This window comes from Bos javanicus, chromosome 10 (genome assembly GCF_032452875.1).
Source record: "Bos javanicus breed banteng chromosome 10, ARS-OSU_banteng_1.0, whole genome shotgun sequence".
Lineage (NCBI taxonomy): Eukaryota > Metazoa > Chordata > Mammalia > Artiodactyla > Bovidae > Bos > Bos javanicus.
In genome coordinates, this window is record NC_083877.1 from 14,340,936 (window position 1) to 14,357,554 (window position 16,619).

Consider the following 16,619-nt stretch of genomic DNA (forward strand, 5'->3'; position numbering starts at 1 on the left):
GCTAGATGTTCTCTCCATTAAAAACTAAGTTTGTAAAAACCAAACTTTTTAATGTGAATAAAATTTTAGATGTACAAAAAAGTTGTAAAAGCAGTCCAAAGAATTCCTACATATTCTCTATCCAGGATCCCCTAATAAAATCCAAGTGTTAGAGCTTGATAACTTGCTTAGAGTTGGGATCTTTGCTTATGGTAGGCAAACACCTTATTGCATGCCTTTCAATTTTAAAGATATTTCAAAAGTACTGTGATATGCATAGAAATAGTTGTTTAACAACAAATTTTGCAAGTGATTCCATTATGAAAAATAATTCTTTTTTTTTCTTGAGGATCATAATGTGTGCCCTCAAATTTCCTTTTGAGTCAGACTGACTCCTGGGTATAGACAGGCCATATTTTAGTTCTATAATGTATTTCCTGTTTACTTACAAATTGTAACATCTAAAGTGTGTTAGTAACTTTTACATCTGAGTCTAGCATCAGATGATTCTTTTTAATCGAAGTCAAACATGAGGTTTTGAATTCTATCAATGTAGGTACAGGTCCCAGCTCTACTACCTGCCTGCCCTGTGACTGGAGCAGCTTATTGTAACCTCTAACTTTGGACACTCGGTTTCTTCAGTGTGAAGATGAGGAAAATGAAACCCTGATTTGGAATGTTGTTTCAATGAAACAATAAGTAGAAACTTGAATGTATGCTCAGTTGCTCAGTAACGTCTGACTCTTTGCAACCCCATGAACTGTAGCCTGCCAGGCTCCTCTGTCCTTGGAATTCTCCAGGCAAGAATTTCTGGAGTGGGTTGCCATTCTTTTCTCCAGAGGAATCTTCCTGACCCAGGGAGTCGAACCTGAGTGTCTTGTATCCCCTGCGTTGACAGGTGGATTCCTTACCACTGTGCTGAGAAGCCCAGTTGGAAAATACTTAGCATGAAATAAATACTCAGTAACTGGCTAAGTATTATTACACTGACATTATGGCCCTCTGCAGCCACTTTTAGCTTAAAAAAATAAAATATGCACAAGTATGCATACACAAATCAAAAGGTATTTCATATAATGGAAACTGAAAACGTAGATTCACATTTTTTAAGTTTTCCTAAAGGGAAAAACTGATAAAATTTAATGCTGTTGAACTCCAGTATTCTTGCCTGGAAAATTCCATGAACAGGGGAGCCTGGTGGCTACAATCCATGGAGCTGCAGAGTTGGACATGACAGAGCAACTGAGCACATGCACACAGTAAATCAAAGGGCTTACCAGGTGGCTCAGCGGTAAAGAATCCTCTGGCCAATGCAGGAGCCCTGGGATCAAACCCTGGGTTGGGCAGATTCCCTGGAGAGGGAAATGGCGACCCACCCCAGTATTCCTGCCTGGAAAATCACATAGAGAGAGGAGCCTGAAGGGCTACATTCCATGGGGTCACAAAAGAGTCAGACACGACTTAATGACTAAACAACAACAGTAAATCAAAAACCTGTCCCATGTGAAAATACCAGTGGAATGCCACTTCCAAAACCTAAACTGACAAATCATAAATCAGTGGTAGACTACTGTATTTCTATAATAAAATGATTCAAGGCCCCTTTAAATGGAGAGCCCCCTCAGGGCATCTCAGTATTTGTTTATAGATCATTAACTACTTGACAGTGAGTCTGGAGAGGGGGCATAAAGACTCACAGCTAAAGTGCTAAGAGTCACTGTCGGTTGAAGATCAGCAATAAAGCCAAAATATCTTAGGAATTTGATATGAAAATCTGATTTCTACTACAAAAACGCTCTATGCTATTCGTGAATAAATCTGTTAGTAGGACGAGGCTCACTTTACAAAGCTGAGACTAATATGGGTTTTATGACAAAGTGAATTTACTGGGTCATGTTTTCAAATGCTTCCCCAAACACTGACTACATATTATAAAGACTGTAACATTGAAAACATGCCCATAAAGTGGACTGTGTTATCTACCAGCATAAATCATACTTGGTTTCAAAAAGTCACAAATATGTCTCCTTGCTACTGGATTCTGGCATCCACAGGACAGGAGAATAGCATAGAAATGTTTCCTAATGAGCAGCTTACTGAAAGCTGAGTGACCAGAATTTTGATTCATGTTTCTCGTGTTTGATCTTAGATAAGTTTCTTTCCTAGTCTGCAGCTTAATTTCTCCGAATATCAAAATTAAAATTAAAACCACTGACTCTGAATACTATGATTTCCTTTCTCCAACATCCTTCAAACATACTAATTGTATTCACTTTACCCACTTTCAACCCCTGCCCCCGACTTGTTCAACAAATAAGAGTGCCTACCATATGCCAAGTTACTAGGTTCTGGGGTCACAACCGTTAACAAAACACACAAAACCCTCTGGCCTTATAAAGTTTACATTCCAGTGGGGTGGGGAAGGCAGGGAGAACTTGAAAGTAGCTTAGACATAGATACTTTTGGAAGAGATCCCTGTACCCACTTTGTTCACAATAAAATGTCTGACCAGAGTAATTCTTCTTGTCACTCTTTGTAATAGCAGCCCCAGCTGCCAGCCAACTCCTTGGAGGCTTTCAGAACATCAATCAATTCCACAGAAGGACTCAAAAAGATCTAGAAAAAATATAGCAGTTCTTTCCTTTCCTAATGACTCCTGCCATAACTCAGTACCTCCAAGAGAATGATTTTGCATAACACCAATGTATATTGTCCTTCCCAGGGAAGACACAACCATATAGGAATGGAGCAGCAAGCACCACTTGCCACTGATAGAAATGGGAAAAATGAATGAGCATCCTTCCTGTTGTAGAGATAACTCATGCACTTCCTCTGGTGCTGAGCTTGGCTTAGAGGGCACTGAACTGTTAGGCAAATTTGGTTCCTAGGAGACTCAGGACGGTGGCTCTTTGGAGTATGTTTTTAAATTCCACAACATGCTGGAATATGACCTGGGGCAGCAACAATTCCATGGTCCTCCTTTTCTTAAACCAAAAGTCCTAAAGCTTCAAACTGGAAACTGTAAATGAAATTCTAATACGAAATATTTCTATCCCTTTTAAATAATTCCTTTATCTTTTACCAACTCGTTAACATATGCACTTAATATCTTGCTTTTAATTCTCCTTCTGAGAACAGCAGTGAATTAAAATCTACATGCCTACCCTACTTTCTTTTCAATCACATTATAAGCGTGCACACACACAGAAATATAGTGATCAGAATCTCACAGTATGGTGGCAAAAACAATACAAGGATAAAGATTCTACAAATGTATGAGGTCACACTTGGCTCATGTTCACTATATACGGTTTCTGTTCATATTTGTTAATAAATACTAATAGGATGTGTTAATAGGTATATTATATATTACAGAACTCATTGTTTTCAAGCTATTTATTGAAGTATAAGATACATGCAGAAAAGGGCACACATCATATGTGTTTAGTAGTTCACAAACTGAATATACCCATTTAACAAGAATCAGATCAAGGAAGAGAATAACTCATAGGTTCATCACCTATAACAAATGTATTGCTCTGCTGCTGGTGGTGGTAGTTTAGTCAATAAGTCACGTCCAACTCTTGCAATCCCATGAACTGTAGCCTGCCAGGCTCCGTTCATGGGATTCTCCAGGCAAGAATACTGGAGTGGGTTGCCATTTCCTTCTCTAGGGGATCTTCCCAACCCAGGGATCAAACCCAGGTATCCTACATTGCAGATTCTTTACCAACTGAGCTAACAGGGAAGCCCATTTACTCTGGTGGGGGATGCTAATAATGCGGAAGGCTATGCATGTGAGGCACAGGGAATTTATGAGAAAGATCTGTACCTTCCTCTTAATTTTGTAGTGAGTCTAAAACCACTCTTAAAAATTTGTCTTAAAAAAAGAACTATAAAAATCAAAGACTGTTTTTCAAAAGACAGAATAATTCCAGTCCTCCAGAAGTCACCTCATACTCCTCGTAGTAACTGTCTCTGCCAACCAGTAGTGATCACTATTCTGTCTTCTAACAGAACAGATGAGTTTAGGCCAGTTTTTATACTTCATAGAAATGAAATTAAATAGTAAATACTTTGACACCTGACTTCTTTCACTATTCCCTATGTTTATGAGATTCATGTGCGCTGCGTGTGACTGTAGGTCATTCTTGTTGCTGTGTAGTAGTCTGTGGTGTGAATGTGCCATAATTTGTAATCCACTCTACTATTGATACAAATTTGAGTACTTTCCTGGTTGAGTACTACAAATATAAATAGTGCTGCTATGAATATTCTAGTATATGTCTTATGAAGAACATATGCACACAATTTCTGTTGGGAATTGCCATGGACTGTTTGTGACCCCATAAACAGTTTTGAAAATGTTGAAGCCCTAATACTCAATGTTATGGTATTTGGAGATAAGTCCTCATGTGTGAAGAGAGGATAAAGGTTATGTGAAGTCATAAAGGTGTGACCCTAAAATAGGCCTGGTACCCTAACTGGAAAAGAGTCAGACACAGAGTTAGCTCTGCCTACCGTGTGCGGATTTACAGCAAGAGGGAAACATAAGCCAAGAGGAGAACTCTCACAGGGGACCCAACCGGCTGGCACCTGATCCTGGACTTCCCAGTCCCCAGAACTGTGAGAAATAAATTTGTTGTTGGCTAAATCTAGGCTGTGGTATTTTGTTATGGCAGCCTGAGCACACTACCTAGGAGTGGTATGGCTGGGTCATAGGTATGCACTTATTTAGCGTTAATCAATAAACTGCCAAAAAAATTTCCAAAGTGGTTGCCAACCATGTATAAACGTTCTAACTGCTGCATATCCTTAGTACTTTCTATCTTTTCTACCTTAGCCCACTCCAATGGGTATGTAATATATAAGGTAATATATATTTTATTAATAGTTCCATTTCTCATATGATTAGAGAAACTAAGCAGTTTTTTACATTATTGAACATCTAGATGTTCTTCTTTGGGAAGAGTCCACGAAATATTTTGGCCAGGTTTCTATTAGATTGTCTTTTTTTTTTTTTTTTTTTAGATTGTCTTTTTTAAATGATTTGTTCTGGATACCAAATGCTTTGTCAGATATATATACTGTAAATACTTCTCTCACTCTTTTGATTACCTTTTTATTTACTCTCTCAATAATGCCTTTTAATGAACAGAAATTCTTAATTTTAATATATTCCAAACTATCAACTTTGTAGAACTTAGTTTTAACATGTTCTGAACATTTGCAATGTCGTAAGTGCCTTTAAAACAAAACCAAAACAAAATCCCTTCTTTCCAGGAGTGGCATGATACACCCATGCACATGTTAAAAGCTGTACAAGGAAGCACTATTTATAGATATTTTTAAGGGATTCTGTCTAAGGCATAGGTCATCTCTCCATACTTTGTGGAAAACTAAATATTTGTGCATTTAATGCACTTAATTACTGGACACTAAGCAATGAACACTGACTTAGGCTTTTGAATAACAACTTCTAAGTCCCTTTGGGGGCACTTGAAGAATTAGAACTGAAAATTCATTGCTATGAAGAATTAGAACGGAAAAGAAAATCAAGCATCTGATCTGAATTGTAGTTTTTTGAGAGATTATTTTATTTCAAGTATGGAAGGAGTACTATATAAAGTTAGAAAAGATATCTAGATGTCATGTTCTTTGGCTCTGCATCTTTAGGCTGGGGTAATATTTCATTAAAACACTCTTGAAAACCTAGGTGTGGTACACCATCTGTCAGAAATCTTTGGACGAACTTCCTCTCTTACAATAGAAAAGAGAGATAATCAAAGAGCCTTGGATCAGAGAAACCTTTACCACTGATGAGGTTTTTCCAGGACAGCGTCTTCCAACAGAAATCCTTCAGCTCCCTAGCTATTTTACAAGCCTCCAGTGGCTCAGACGGTAAAGCGTCTGCCTGCAACGCAGGAGACCTGGGTTTGATTCCTGGGTGGAGAAGATCCCCTGGAGAAGGAAATGGCAATCCACTCCAGCACTCTTGCCTGGAAAATCCCATGGACGGAGGAGCCTGATAGGTTATAGTCCAGGGGGTCACAAAGAGTCGGACACGACTGAGCGACTTCACTTCACTTCACTTCATGAGACAATGCAGTGCTACCTATATAAATTTCTGGTTCTCTTTATCAGTGGTTTTTGCCTTATATACTACAGAATGTAGGATTTCTCAGACTGAATTCAGAGGTTCCCCAAATGTTTGATTCAAATTTTATTTTTTTAATAGATTTTTATATTGTCAAAAGGGAGATGTCAGAATTTTAACATATTACAAACTCCCCATGCTTTAATTTGAGGTTAAGCCATTTCAGCATAGATCTCAAAATTCATCTCCAGTTGTCATCTTTAGTTGAAGCACATGCCCAAGATTTCAAGGTGAATCACTTAAAAACCACTCTTACTTATATCTACTTCTCCCAAGAGATCAGGATTTTCTTGATAGTAAACAACCAAAACAAAGGAGTAAGAAACTGTTATTTTAAAAAAAGAAGAAAAAAAGAAACTATCCTCAAGCTACTATAACTGCAACTATTGTCCATAGCCCACAACTTCAAAAAATTTTCAGCATAAAACAGCAGGGTCAAGAGTCCATTGGCAGTGGGCGAGCCATGGCATCCCAACCATACTAATTCCTGTTGGTCTTACCTATGTCTCTGCCGGCCAGTCTCCCTTGATTCCTTCCAATTTCTAAGCTTGGGTCTTCAGACTTCCTATTTATTATTTTGTCTATCCAACTGCCTTCCAACAAATTCCTTTTCTGCTAAAAGCAAAACAAAACAAAGTAAAAACCCAAGACAACAACAAACTAGTCTCATTTTAAAATTTTACCTTTAATATTAAAATTTTGCACTTTATAAATGTTTAGTAATAAAACACAAGTTTTCATCTACTTTATAGGCTGGGGTTCTATGACAGATTGTTTCAAAAGGAACTCCATCTTTTTAAAATTTAATTTGAATTTCTGTAATGGTTACTGCCTTGAAGGCACTGCCATGTGTAGCCGCTTAGCCTCAGCATCCGGAGCTCCTGGAAGGAAGTTAGAATTAAACAAATACCACTTTCTTTGTAAGCTTCGGCCTTCAAGAACCAGTCACCTCAAGATCTCAACATCTGATACCAGTTTCAACAAAACTGTTTCTAATCATTCTTTTCATTGCCTTTGGTACTGCCTGTTGTCGAAGCAGTAGAAACTAGAGATACAACAGCTCTCTTGTCAGGTGTGGTTCTCAGCATTATAGGGATCTGTGCTTGTTTAGGGGGTGTGTATATGCATGAAGAAGAAATGCACAGATATGACTTTAAAGGGTCTCCTGAATCAAGCCATCCGGTCCCACCACTTCATGGGAAATAGATGGGAAAACAGTGGAAACAGTGTCAGACTTTATTTTTCTGGGCTCCAAAATCACTACAGATGGTGACTGCAGCCATGAAATTAAAAGACTCTTACTCCTTGGAAGGAAAGTTATGACCAACCTAGATAGCATATTGAAAGGCAGAGACATTACTTTGCCAACAAAGGTTCATCTAGTCAAGGCTATGGTTTTTCCTGTGGTCATGTATGGATGTGAGAGTTGGACTGTGAAGAAGGCTGAGTGCCGAAGAATTGATGCTTTTGAACTGTGGTGTTGGAGAAGACTCTTGAGAGTCCCTTGGACTGCAAGGAGATCCAACCAGTCCATTCTGAAGGAGATCAGTCCTGGGATTTCTTTGGAAGGAATGATGCTAAAGCTGAAACTCCAGTACTTTGGCCACCTCATGTGAAGAGTTGACTCATTGGAAAAGACTCTGATGCTGGGAGGGATTGGGGGCAGGAGGAGAAGGGGACGACAGAGGATGAGATGGCTGGATGGCATCACTGACTTGATGGACGTGAGTCTCAGTGAACTCCGGGAGTTGGTGATGGACAGGGAGGCCTGGCGTGCTGCGATTCATGGGGTCGCAAAGAGTCAGACACGACTGAGCGACTGATCTGATCTGATCTGATCTGAATCAAGCCTTGCCCTGAAAACCTTTGTGCTATTGAGGTTCAGAACTGAGCTTTGGTGTCTCAAAGTTCCCAAGAAAGAGTAAACTGGGTAGTTTCACATTCTTGGTTATTGACTGCACAAACCAATATAATGGAAAAATTGATATATTTGAACAATTGGTATACTGAACAAATTGATAATATTGTGTTAAATGGAAAACAAAATGTTTTCTTCACAACAAATAATGCACTGAAAAACATCATCTATAGTTCGCATTTGCTAGTTAGAAAGAAGGTCAAAGAAGTGAGATGGCTGAAATTTATGTAATATTTCATAGTTTCAGAATTCTCAATAGGAAGAAGGAAACTCTTGCTCAAAATCCTAGGAAACTGTTACGGCTCAGTTATAATCAGTATCTCTTGTATCACTAAGGTGTCTTTTCTCCATTATTTTTATTGGATTTTTGTTACCTCCCAAGTTAATATTGTACCTAGATATTAAATATAGTTGATTAAAAATTAAAACTTGTCTTTTGTGGGGGGAAAAGTTCAGAGAACATATTCAATGTATTTAACATTGAAATGGAGAAGAGATTTAATGTTTAACAAAGACAAAAATATCTCTATATGAACTGAGCAACATCTCCATGGTGAGAAGTACTATATTAAATATAAACCCATTATGTAAAAAGTGTTAAAAATCATGGTACTGAATTTTAAAATGTTAAGTATAAACCCATTATAAAAAAAGTTTAAAACATTTAATTTGAAATCATAGTATTGAGTAACTTCCCAGATTCTTGTCTTAGCCTCCTTCCAACCATTTCTGTGCAAATCTAACTATATCATGCCTCCCCATAAAATATTTTAAAAACTTTTATCTAAAAGGGAATCCTATAAAGGTAAGGTTTAAATTATTTGCTTGACTACAAGGCCCCTGAAATTACTTATCCTACAAGATTTGGTACATGGTTGTGAGTGTTCAATCACTGTTTGTTGAAGGAATCAAAAACTGGAGAATATAAGAGTCGCCACACTATCCTCCACTCCCCTTGAGTTTTCAGCAACAATATTAACAGCAGTGGTTATATGGTGCTTACACATAATTATCTCATTTACATCCAGCACTTTCCAGACACATTTTGTATGGTTTTTTCCCAAACATGAATTTAAGACATGTAAGAGGAAATGCCTCTCTAGAAAACAGATGTATACAAGTTCTTACCCCAAGAAGAACTGCTGCAAAACTTGAGAAAAAGTTTTCCTAAAGAGTTTTGCAGCAATGAAATTAAAAAGACGCTTACTCCTTGGAAGGAAAGTTATGACCAACCTAGATAGCATATTAAAAAGCAGAGACATTACTTTGCCAACAAAGGTCCGTCTAGTCAGTTCAGCTCAGTCGCTCAGTCGTGTCTGATTGTTTGCGACCCCATGAATCGCAGCATGCCAGGCCTCCCTGTCCACCACCAGCTCCCGGAGTTCACTGAGACTCACGTCCATCGAGTCAGTGATGCCATCCAGCCATCTCATCCTCTGTCATCCCCTTCTCCTCCTGCCCCCAATCCCTCCCAGCATCAGAGTCTTTTCCAATGAGTCAACTCTTCACATGAGGTGGCCAAAGTACTGGAGTTTCAGCTTCAGCATCATTCCTTCCAAAGAAATCCCAGGACTGATCTCCTTGCAGTCCAAGGGACTCTCAAGAGTCTTCTTCAACACCACAGTTCAAAAGCATCAATTCTTTGGCGCTCAGCTTTGTTCACAGTCCAATTCTCACATCCATACATGACCACTGGAAAAACCATAGCCTTGACTAGACGTTCCTTTGTTGGCAAAGTAATGTCTCTGCTTTTCAATATGCTATCTAGGTTGGTCATAACTTTCCTTCCAAGGAGTAAGCGTCTTTTAATTTCATGGCTGCAGTCACCATCTAGTCAAGGTTATGGTTTTTCCAGTGGTGATGTATGGATGTGAGAGTTGGACTGTGAAGAAAGCTGAACGCCGAAGAACTGATGTTGAACTGTGGTGCTGGAGAAGACTCTTGAGAGTCCCTTGGACTGCAAGGAGATCCAACCAGTCCATTCTAAAGGAGATCAGTCCTGGGTGTTCATTGGAAGGACTGATGCTAAAGCTGAAACTCCAATACTTTGGCCACCTCATGCGAGGAGAAGACTCATTGGAAAAGACTCTGACGCTGGGAGGGATTGGGGGCAGGAGAAGGGGACGAGAGAGGATGAGATGGCTGCATGGCATCACCGACTCGATGGACGTGAGTTTGAGTGAACTCCGGGAGTTGGTGATGGACAGGGAGGCCTGGCGTGCTGCGATTCATGGGGTCGCAAAGAGTCGGACACGACTGAGCGACTGAACTGAACTGACTGAAAACTAAAAGACTCCCGGTCTGGCCGTTTTCCAGCCTCTGAGGGAGATGGTGGTGCACACTGCATGGAGAGATTTAAGGCTTTCTAAAAAACAATTTTTTTTTTTCTGTTGAAATATCTGGGGCGTATTATAAAAAACACGAAAGAGGGAACCTAAATGGAAAAGTGCTCTCCGGCTTTACTAGCCAATGCAAATCTCGGGACTTGGCTTTTAACTCACTTCCCTGAGGACAACTTCTTCAAATGTTTCCTCAACAGCACCAATGAAGGATTTCTTCAGTCCACGACTTGGAAAAGAGACGCGGGCTTGAGTTCTGCCACTCTGTTGGGTACAGTTATTTAATTTTAAAGCTTAATTTCCCTCATACCTGACCTAGTAAAACTCACGAATACCCCCTCACTCCCTCCCTAGGGTTATTAACGACTTTATGAGGTCTTTGGTGACGATTTAACTACCTCAGCTAGCTCACTCCGCCCGGCCCTCCTCGCTGCTCCACTCTCTCCCCAGGAAGCCGCGAGACCTTTGTGCGCACGCGCCGCCGCGCCCCGGGGGCTCTCGCGCACTTGCGCGGCGCCCGTTGGGCGTCCCACTACCAGCCCCGGGGAGCGGGCGCGCGCGCGCCCCTTCGGCCCCGCCCCCAGGGGCGCGCGCCCGTAAGGCGGCCGAGGGGTGGGGGACGCGGGCGAGGCCGGTCATGGAGGCCCTACGGAGGGCCCACGAGGCTGTGCTTCTTCTGCTGCTGTGCCGGCCCTGGGCCGCGGGCGCCGCCTCCCGCCCGAAGCCCCGAGCCTCGGAGGTGCTGACGCGGCACCTGCTGCAGCGGCGCCTGCCTCACTGGACCTCCTTCTGCGTGCCCTACAGCGCCGTCCGGAACGACCAGTTCGGCCTCTCGCACTTCAACTGGCCGGTGCAAGGCGCCAACTACCACGTCCTGCGCACCGGCTGCTTCCCCTTCATCAAGTACCACTGCTCCAAGGCTCCCTGGCAGGACTTGGCCGGGCAGGACCGATTCTTCACGGCGCTCAAGGTCGTCAACCTCGGTGAGTGGCCCCGGGCCGGTAAAACACGTCCCGCCGCCGACGGCCCCACTGTTTGCAAAGCACGCTGACGTTCTGCCTCCGAGGCCGCGACCCCGTCCCGAGATCGGACCGCGCCGGCGCGGGGTTACCCTGCCCCGGCCCCGCGCAGGCTCGCCCGGGCGCACGCGCTCGCCACGCTTCGCCCAGTGTTGGGGCGTTTCCCAGACTGCCTCCGCGTCCCACCCACTCTGCAGCCTTGCAGGACTGACCCTGGTCCTGGGCTTCGTATTCCCCGCCCAGCAGGTGCTTGTCAGAGCTAAGTTGTTGCTCGCGAATGGTACCCCGGGAAAGTGGGGCTTATTGACAGGCCTGTACAGTGGGACCCCCCTGCATCCGCTCCCGGCGAGAGGGCATTTTATTCTTACTTCCAGCCACTCGTTAACTAGAAAGAGCCTTCCACTGGGCAGTAAGAAGGAAGGTGTAGAGCGCTGAAAATGGCTCTGAGGTTTTTATAAAATGCCTGATTATATGGCAGGATTCATTCTCATGAACATCACTTTGTTGGTGCGTTCAGAGTATAAAATCGGAAACTACTTTTTTAAGTTTCTTTGTTCTCTTTACATGAAGTCCCAGCAAGTTCGTTTTTCTAAAACCACCGAAGGTTTTCACCGGTGGTATTGGCTTCTTAAGATATTAGGCCTAAAAGATATTTAAAAGATTGCCTCTTTACTGGTATGTTTTCATGGGAGTATTCTAAGTCAGAGTATTTACTCTTGCTGAATGTTTATTATGTTTCGGTTAATGTCAGAAGAGGCGTGAACATTCACATGGGTGCATCTTTCCTGTTTTATAGGTAAATGAAAGATAGGCCTCAGGATGTTTGAACCTATTAATAACTGATAATCCAATTAATCCGTAATTCAGAATGTAGATGTGCAAGCTAACTTACATTATCCAACCAGTTTTTTGAACCAGAATTAAAGCTGAATACGCGGCCACACTTTTACTATATAGTCTTGACAGTTTCTTAAATTTAAATATATTAGGTGTGTTTTTGCTTATAATTACTTATAATTGCTTATAATTACTTATAATTGCTTATAAATCAGGGGTCTGGAGCCATTGCTCCACTAGTACTGTCCTGAGTCCATCCTATTAAGGAGAAGATTATTTAGCGTTGTGTAATCTTTTAAAAGTATGCCTTATTATTTGGCTGATGAACTATATAGAGCACGCCCACTAATTCTGAGGTTGATGTAAAGAAGTTGAAGAGTGTAGTGATTAAGAAAATTCAATCCAAAATTATTTGGAGAGACTAGAGTGATGACTAGATTCAGGAAGAATACGTTAGTTTTATTGAATAGCATCTTCAGAAACAGAAAAAAGTCATTCTTCCCAAATGTACAGTTAATACACTTTAATGGGTTAGGAAAAGCATAACTGGAGAGTTGTGGGTAAACTATGTACCCAATGCCTTTTTCTAAAGAAGTTTTCACCATTTAAGAGCACCTTACTGATTAAGGGCCTAATCTTTTTAGGTAGAAAGAAATCCAGAGGAAATAGGATGCCCAGAACATGCTCACATAGAAAAGTAGTGAAAGTAGTAAAATCTTTTGAAGAAAGAAACAACAGCTGTAGTTTTTTTTTTTTAATGTGTATGGAAGAGAAAGCTGAATCGTGATTTAATGGTGTTTTTGACCTCTTCAAAAATTTAAAAATTCTGTTTAAAAGAGAATAAGAATTTTAAATTAAACTGAAAGGGAAACTTTCTGCTCAGGTATTTGCTTCCATACAAATTGGCTTATACTAATAAAAGGAGATTTTTTTTTTCTGGACTTTTTATTCACCAATTTGGTAATGTTTATTTTGTATTATTGTCTTAGGGGAGGGAATTAGATAATAGGATTCTTTCTTATTCTGTGTTGTGCTATTGCGCCTCTGGATCATCAAGTATGTATTCTATTTAAAAATACTTAGGATTTTATTCCTCCTCTTCCCTTTCAAATTAGTAATTATCAAAGTAATTCATTTTTCCATTTTGTAAATAATAAAGATTTCTCTTTTACCCATTTGTTCCCTTTCTTGCCTGCCTTCCTTTCAATGGAAGTGACATTTTACTGATGGTTTATCAGTCTGCGTATCCTGCTGGGAAGTAGATTGAGATTTAAAAAAATCAACTTACCATTGGAATGAATGGGTAATTGGAGACTTGCTACAAAGTTCTAATTTTTTTTAAGTGCTTAATTTGACAGTGGTTTACCTACTGTTCAGCTGACTCAAAATGAATTATTATGCAAAGAACTGGGTTTCACATTCATTTTGATGTTATGATATGTTTCAGACAGTCTAGAAAAAATTTGATTTTTCATCAAACCTTACAAATTTTATAGCATATGTGCTATAAAGAAAATTATGGGGTTTTTTAACTGTGTTAATTATGTATGTGGCTAATCTTCACATTTAGTGTATTAGCCTGACTGCATTAAATAAGTAGACTGCAGGATAAAAAAAAATAGAGAATTTCTGACTCTCATATCACATCTCAACCCTCTGTCAAACAGCATTAACAGTTCCTAGTTGTTAGTTATTAGTAATCCTTGGTCAGTCCTCCATTTTAGCTGAAAAAATACTGACCATTTGTGTGATTTTTTTTAAAAATCAATATTTTACAGGAAACTGATAAATACTGTAAAAACAAACAAAATTTTCAGTGTCACCAGCTATTTCTTAACTGAATGTCCTTATCATTGGTTTAAAAGTCATATTTTATTTATTTTACTATCAATATATTTGGAAGTGAGTGAAGTTGCTCAGTCGTGTCTGACCCGTTGCGACCCCATGGACTGTAGCCTACCAGGCTCCTCCCTCCATGGGATTCTCCAGGCAGGAGTATTGGAGTGGGTTGCCATTTAAAATTAGTAATTATTTCTAGAACCTGTTTTTCTCTCACTCTATTGATTTTCACCTTTTGAAGTTGTGATAACATATATTAAAGTTTATTTTTTATTTCATCTGCTCCTTCTTCACTCACTTCTACCTGTCTTATGCTTCACTCACTTCTGCCTGCCTTACTTTTGTTCTCTTGTCCACTCCCCCATTCTACACCCCCACTTGCCCCCCCTTTTTTTTTGGTTGAATGATTAATAAATAGCTCTATGATGCTAGTTTTTGTGGCTTTTTTGTGACATTCCCTTGAGGCTTTCAGAGATTTGCAGGGAGGTGTTCACAAGGCAAAGAAGGCAATATATTGTGAAAGGTTTCACAGGAGTTCCAGGAAGCCCTGTGATTGTAAAAAAACAGTGACCCAGTATACTCCTAAAAATAGAGAGGTGCCAGTCTGAATGGGGTTTTTGCCTTTTCTCATTGCCAACTAGTGATGCTTCCCCTAATTAATCTTTGGCATCGCAGTGGCTGGAATGCAGCTTCAGGGAATAAGCACAAAGTAGTCCAGTGAACTTATACAATCAAAAAAGAGCATAACACAGCAAAGATACTCTTGCAGAAAAAATAAGAAAACAATTTAGCAATATGGTTAGTTCTGAGCATGTGTTGATTTCCCTAGGAACTAGAAAGAAAGTGATTTTCCAAATTACAGCTCTTCTTTTAAATTGACATTTTCTGTCCATTTCTGTCCTATGTATGTTCCACTCATACACAGGAACAGTAAAACTAATATTTGTGCAAAGCATACAATATTTTTATCGATTTCATGTGCCTTTGGTTCTATACATATGTTTTTAATGTTATTAATAGTCATTGGTTTTACATAAGTGCCTTACAAAAAATAGGAATTGTAAAAGATTTTTTTTTTTGGTCCAGCTTAGTCTCATGTGCCTATGAGGGCTTAATGCAATGTCTGACTAGTATATGTTTAGTTTCATGTATCACAAATGGCAGCTTATCACAAATGGAAATATTTCAAAGAAGAAATATATTCTTGGAGTCTACTATTAACCTATTTCAAGTAGGTTGAAACAAGATTTTCAAATCAGTTATAAAACTATGAATGGGATTCTTTCTTTCTCATGCTTGTTATTATACCAAAATCTTCCTTAGAATTAGGTTTTGCCTTTGATTTTGAAGACAGCTTTTTGACCTAGTTTCTTTTAAATTGTACAAAAATTATTTTAGCCATCAGTATTACTGTCCAACTTATAGCACAATAAAGATGACCTAGTAATTTAAGTTCAAGGCCAATAATGAAGAGCCTCTACAATGAAATAAATTAATATTCTCTGCTTATTTGTGAAAAGACTATAGAATTACTTCATAATTACTCAGAGGTAATGAATTAATGTTTGTAAAGTGCTTGAGGTTTACACCAGTCTTTATCTATAGTTGTAAAAATCTCTAGGCTCATACAATTGTTACTGTGTTTCACAATCATAGATGAAATTGACCTCTTAGGTAGAGTCAATGTTTACTCATATTTTTATAACTTTATAATTTATTGATGTTGCTAAAGAGTGCTATGTGATTTATACTATGACAAATATGAGTACATGATTAATCAATGTTTATTTCACAAATAACATATTTATTTGTTTTTTAGGTATTCCAACTTTATTGTATGGACTTGGCTCCTGGTTATTTGCTAGAGTCACAGAGACTGTGCACACCAGTTATGGACCAATAACAGTTTATTTTCTAAATAAAGAAGATGAAGGTGCCATGTACTGAAAGTGTGCGTTGAAGGACGTAAATATCAATAGATTTTTTTTCTCGTGTATGTGCAATATTTATTTTTGACCCTTTAAAATAAAACTTTGCAAACACCTTTTTCTTCCTACAGTGTCTGGTTCTTTAAGATGAATCATTGCCCTCAAGAGGCAAAGCTTTTCATACATTGTGATATATTGCGTACTCTGTTTAGCCAATGGGAACCACAAACACATAACATTATACCATTTTTTTCCTATAACTAGGTTGAACTAGAGATAAAAAGTGATTGTAATTTATAGATTCTGTAGTTATATATTAACTCTTTGAAAATATAGATACCCACACAAAGAAGGAAGGAAAAAAAAGTCTACAACATTGGAAAAAGTAGAGAATTTTAGAATATATGATGGAGAATAAGATAACGTCATTGGCAAATCTAAAATTGATAAGAATTCTAATTGCAATCTGAAATTTAAACCATTCAGCTGCCAGGATTTCAAATGGAAATGTGTTAAAAGCCCTTGTGCCATTTTCCTGTACTAGAGGTGTGGGTGGAATGTTGAACCTTCCCATTACCTAAAGAATCCAATACCACACTAATT

General features: G+C 39.3%; 1 protein-coding gene and 1 pseudogene across 1 annotated transcript; both read left to right on the forward strand.

Moving 5' to 3' along the window:
• Nucleotides 1–5,211: 5,211 nt before the first annotated feature.
• On the forward strand, nt 5,212–8,295 carry LOC133255487 (small integral membrane protein 30-like; annotated as a pseudogene).
• A 2,541-nt stretch (nt 8,296–10,836) lies between these two features.
• On the forward strand, nt 10,837–16,130 carry C10H15orf61 (chromosome 10 C15orf61 homolog). Its single transcript, XM_061430171.1, has 2 exons — nt 10,837–11,376; nt 15,908–16,130. The coding sequence occupies exons 1-2, from the start codon at nt 11,031–11,033 to the stop codon at nt 16,033–16,035; spliced, it is 474 nt and encodes a 157-aa protein (XP_061286155.1). The 5' UTR covers nt 10,837–11,030; the 3' UTR covers nt 16,036–16,130.
• Nucleotides 16,131–16,619: the final 489 nt, after the last annotated feature.

Coding starts and splice junctions, on each gene's coding strand:
- C10H15orf61 (XM_061430171.1), top strand. CDS start 11,031: ATGGAGGCCCTACGGAGGGCCCACGAGGCTGTGCTTCTTCTGCTGCTG. Junction 11,377..15,907: donor GCTCAAGGTCGTCAACCTCG/GTGAGTGGCCCC, acceptor TTTGTTTTTTAG/GTATTCCAACTTTATTGTAT.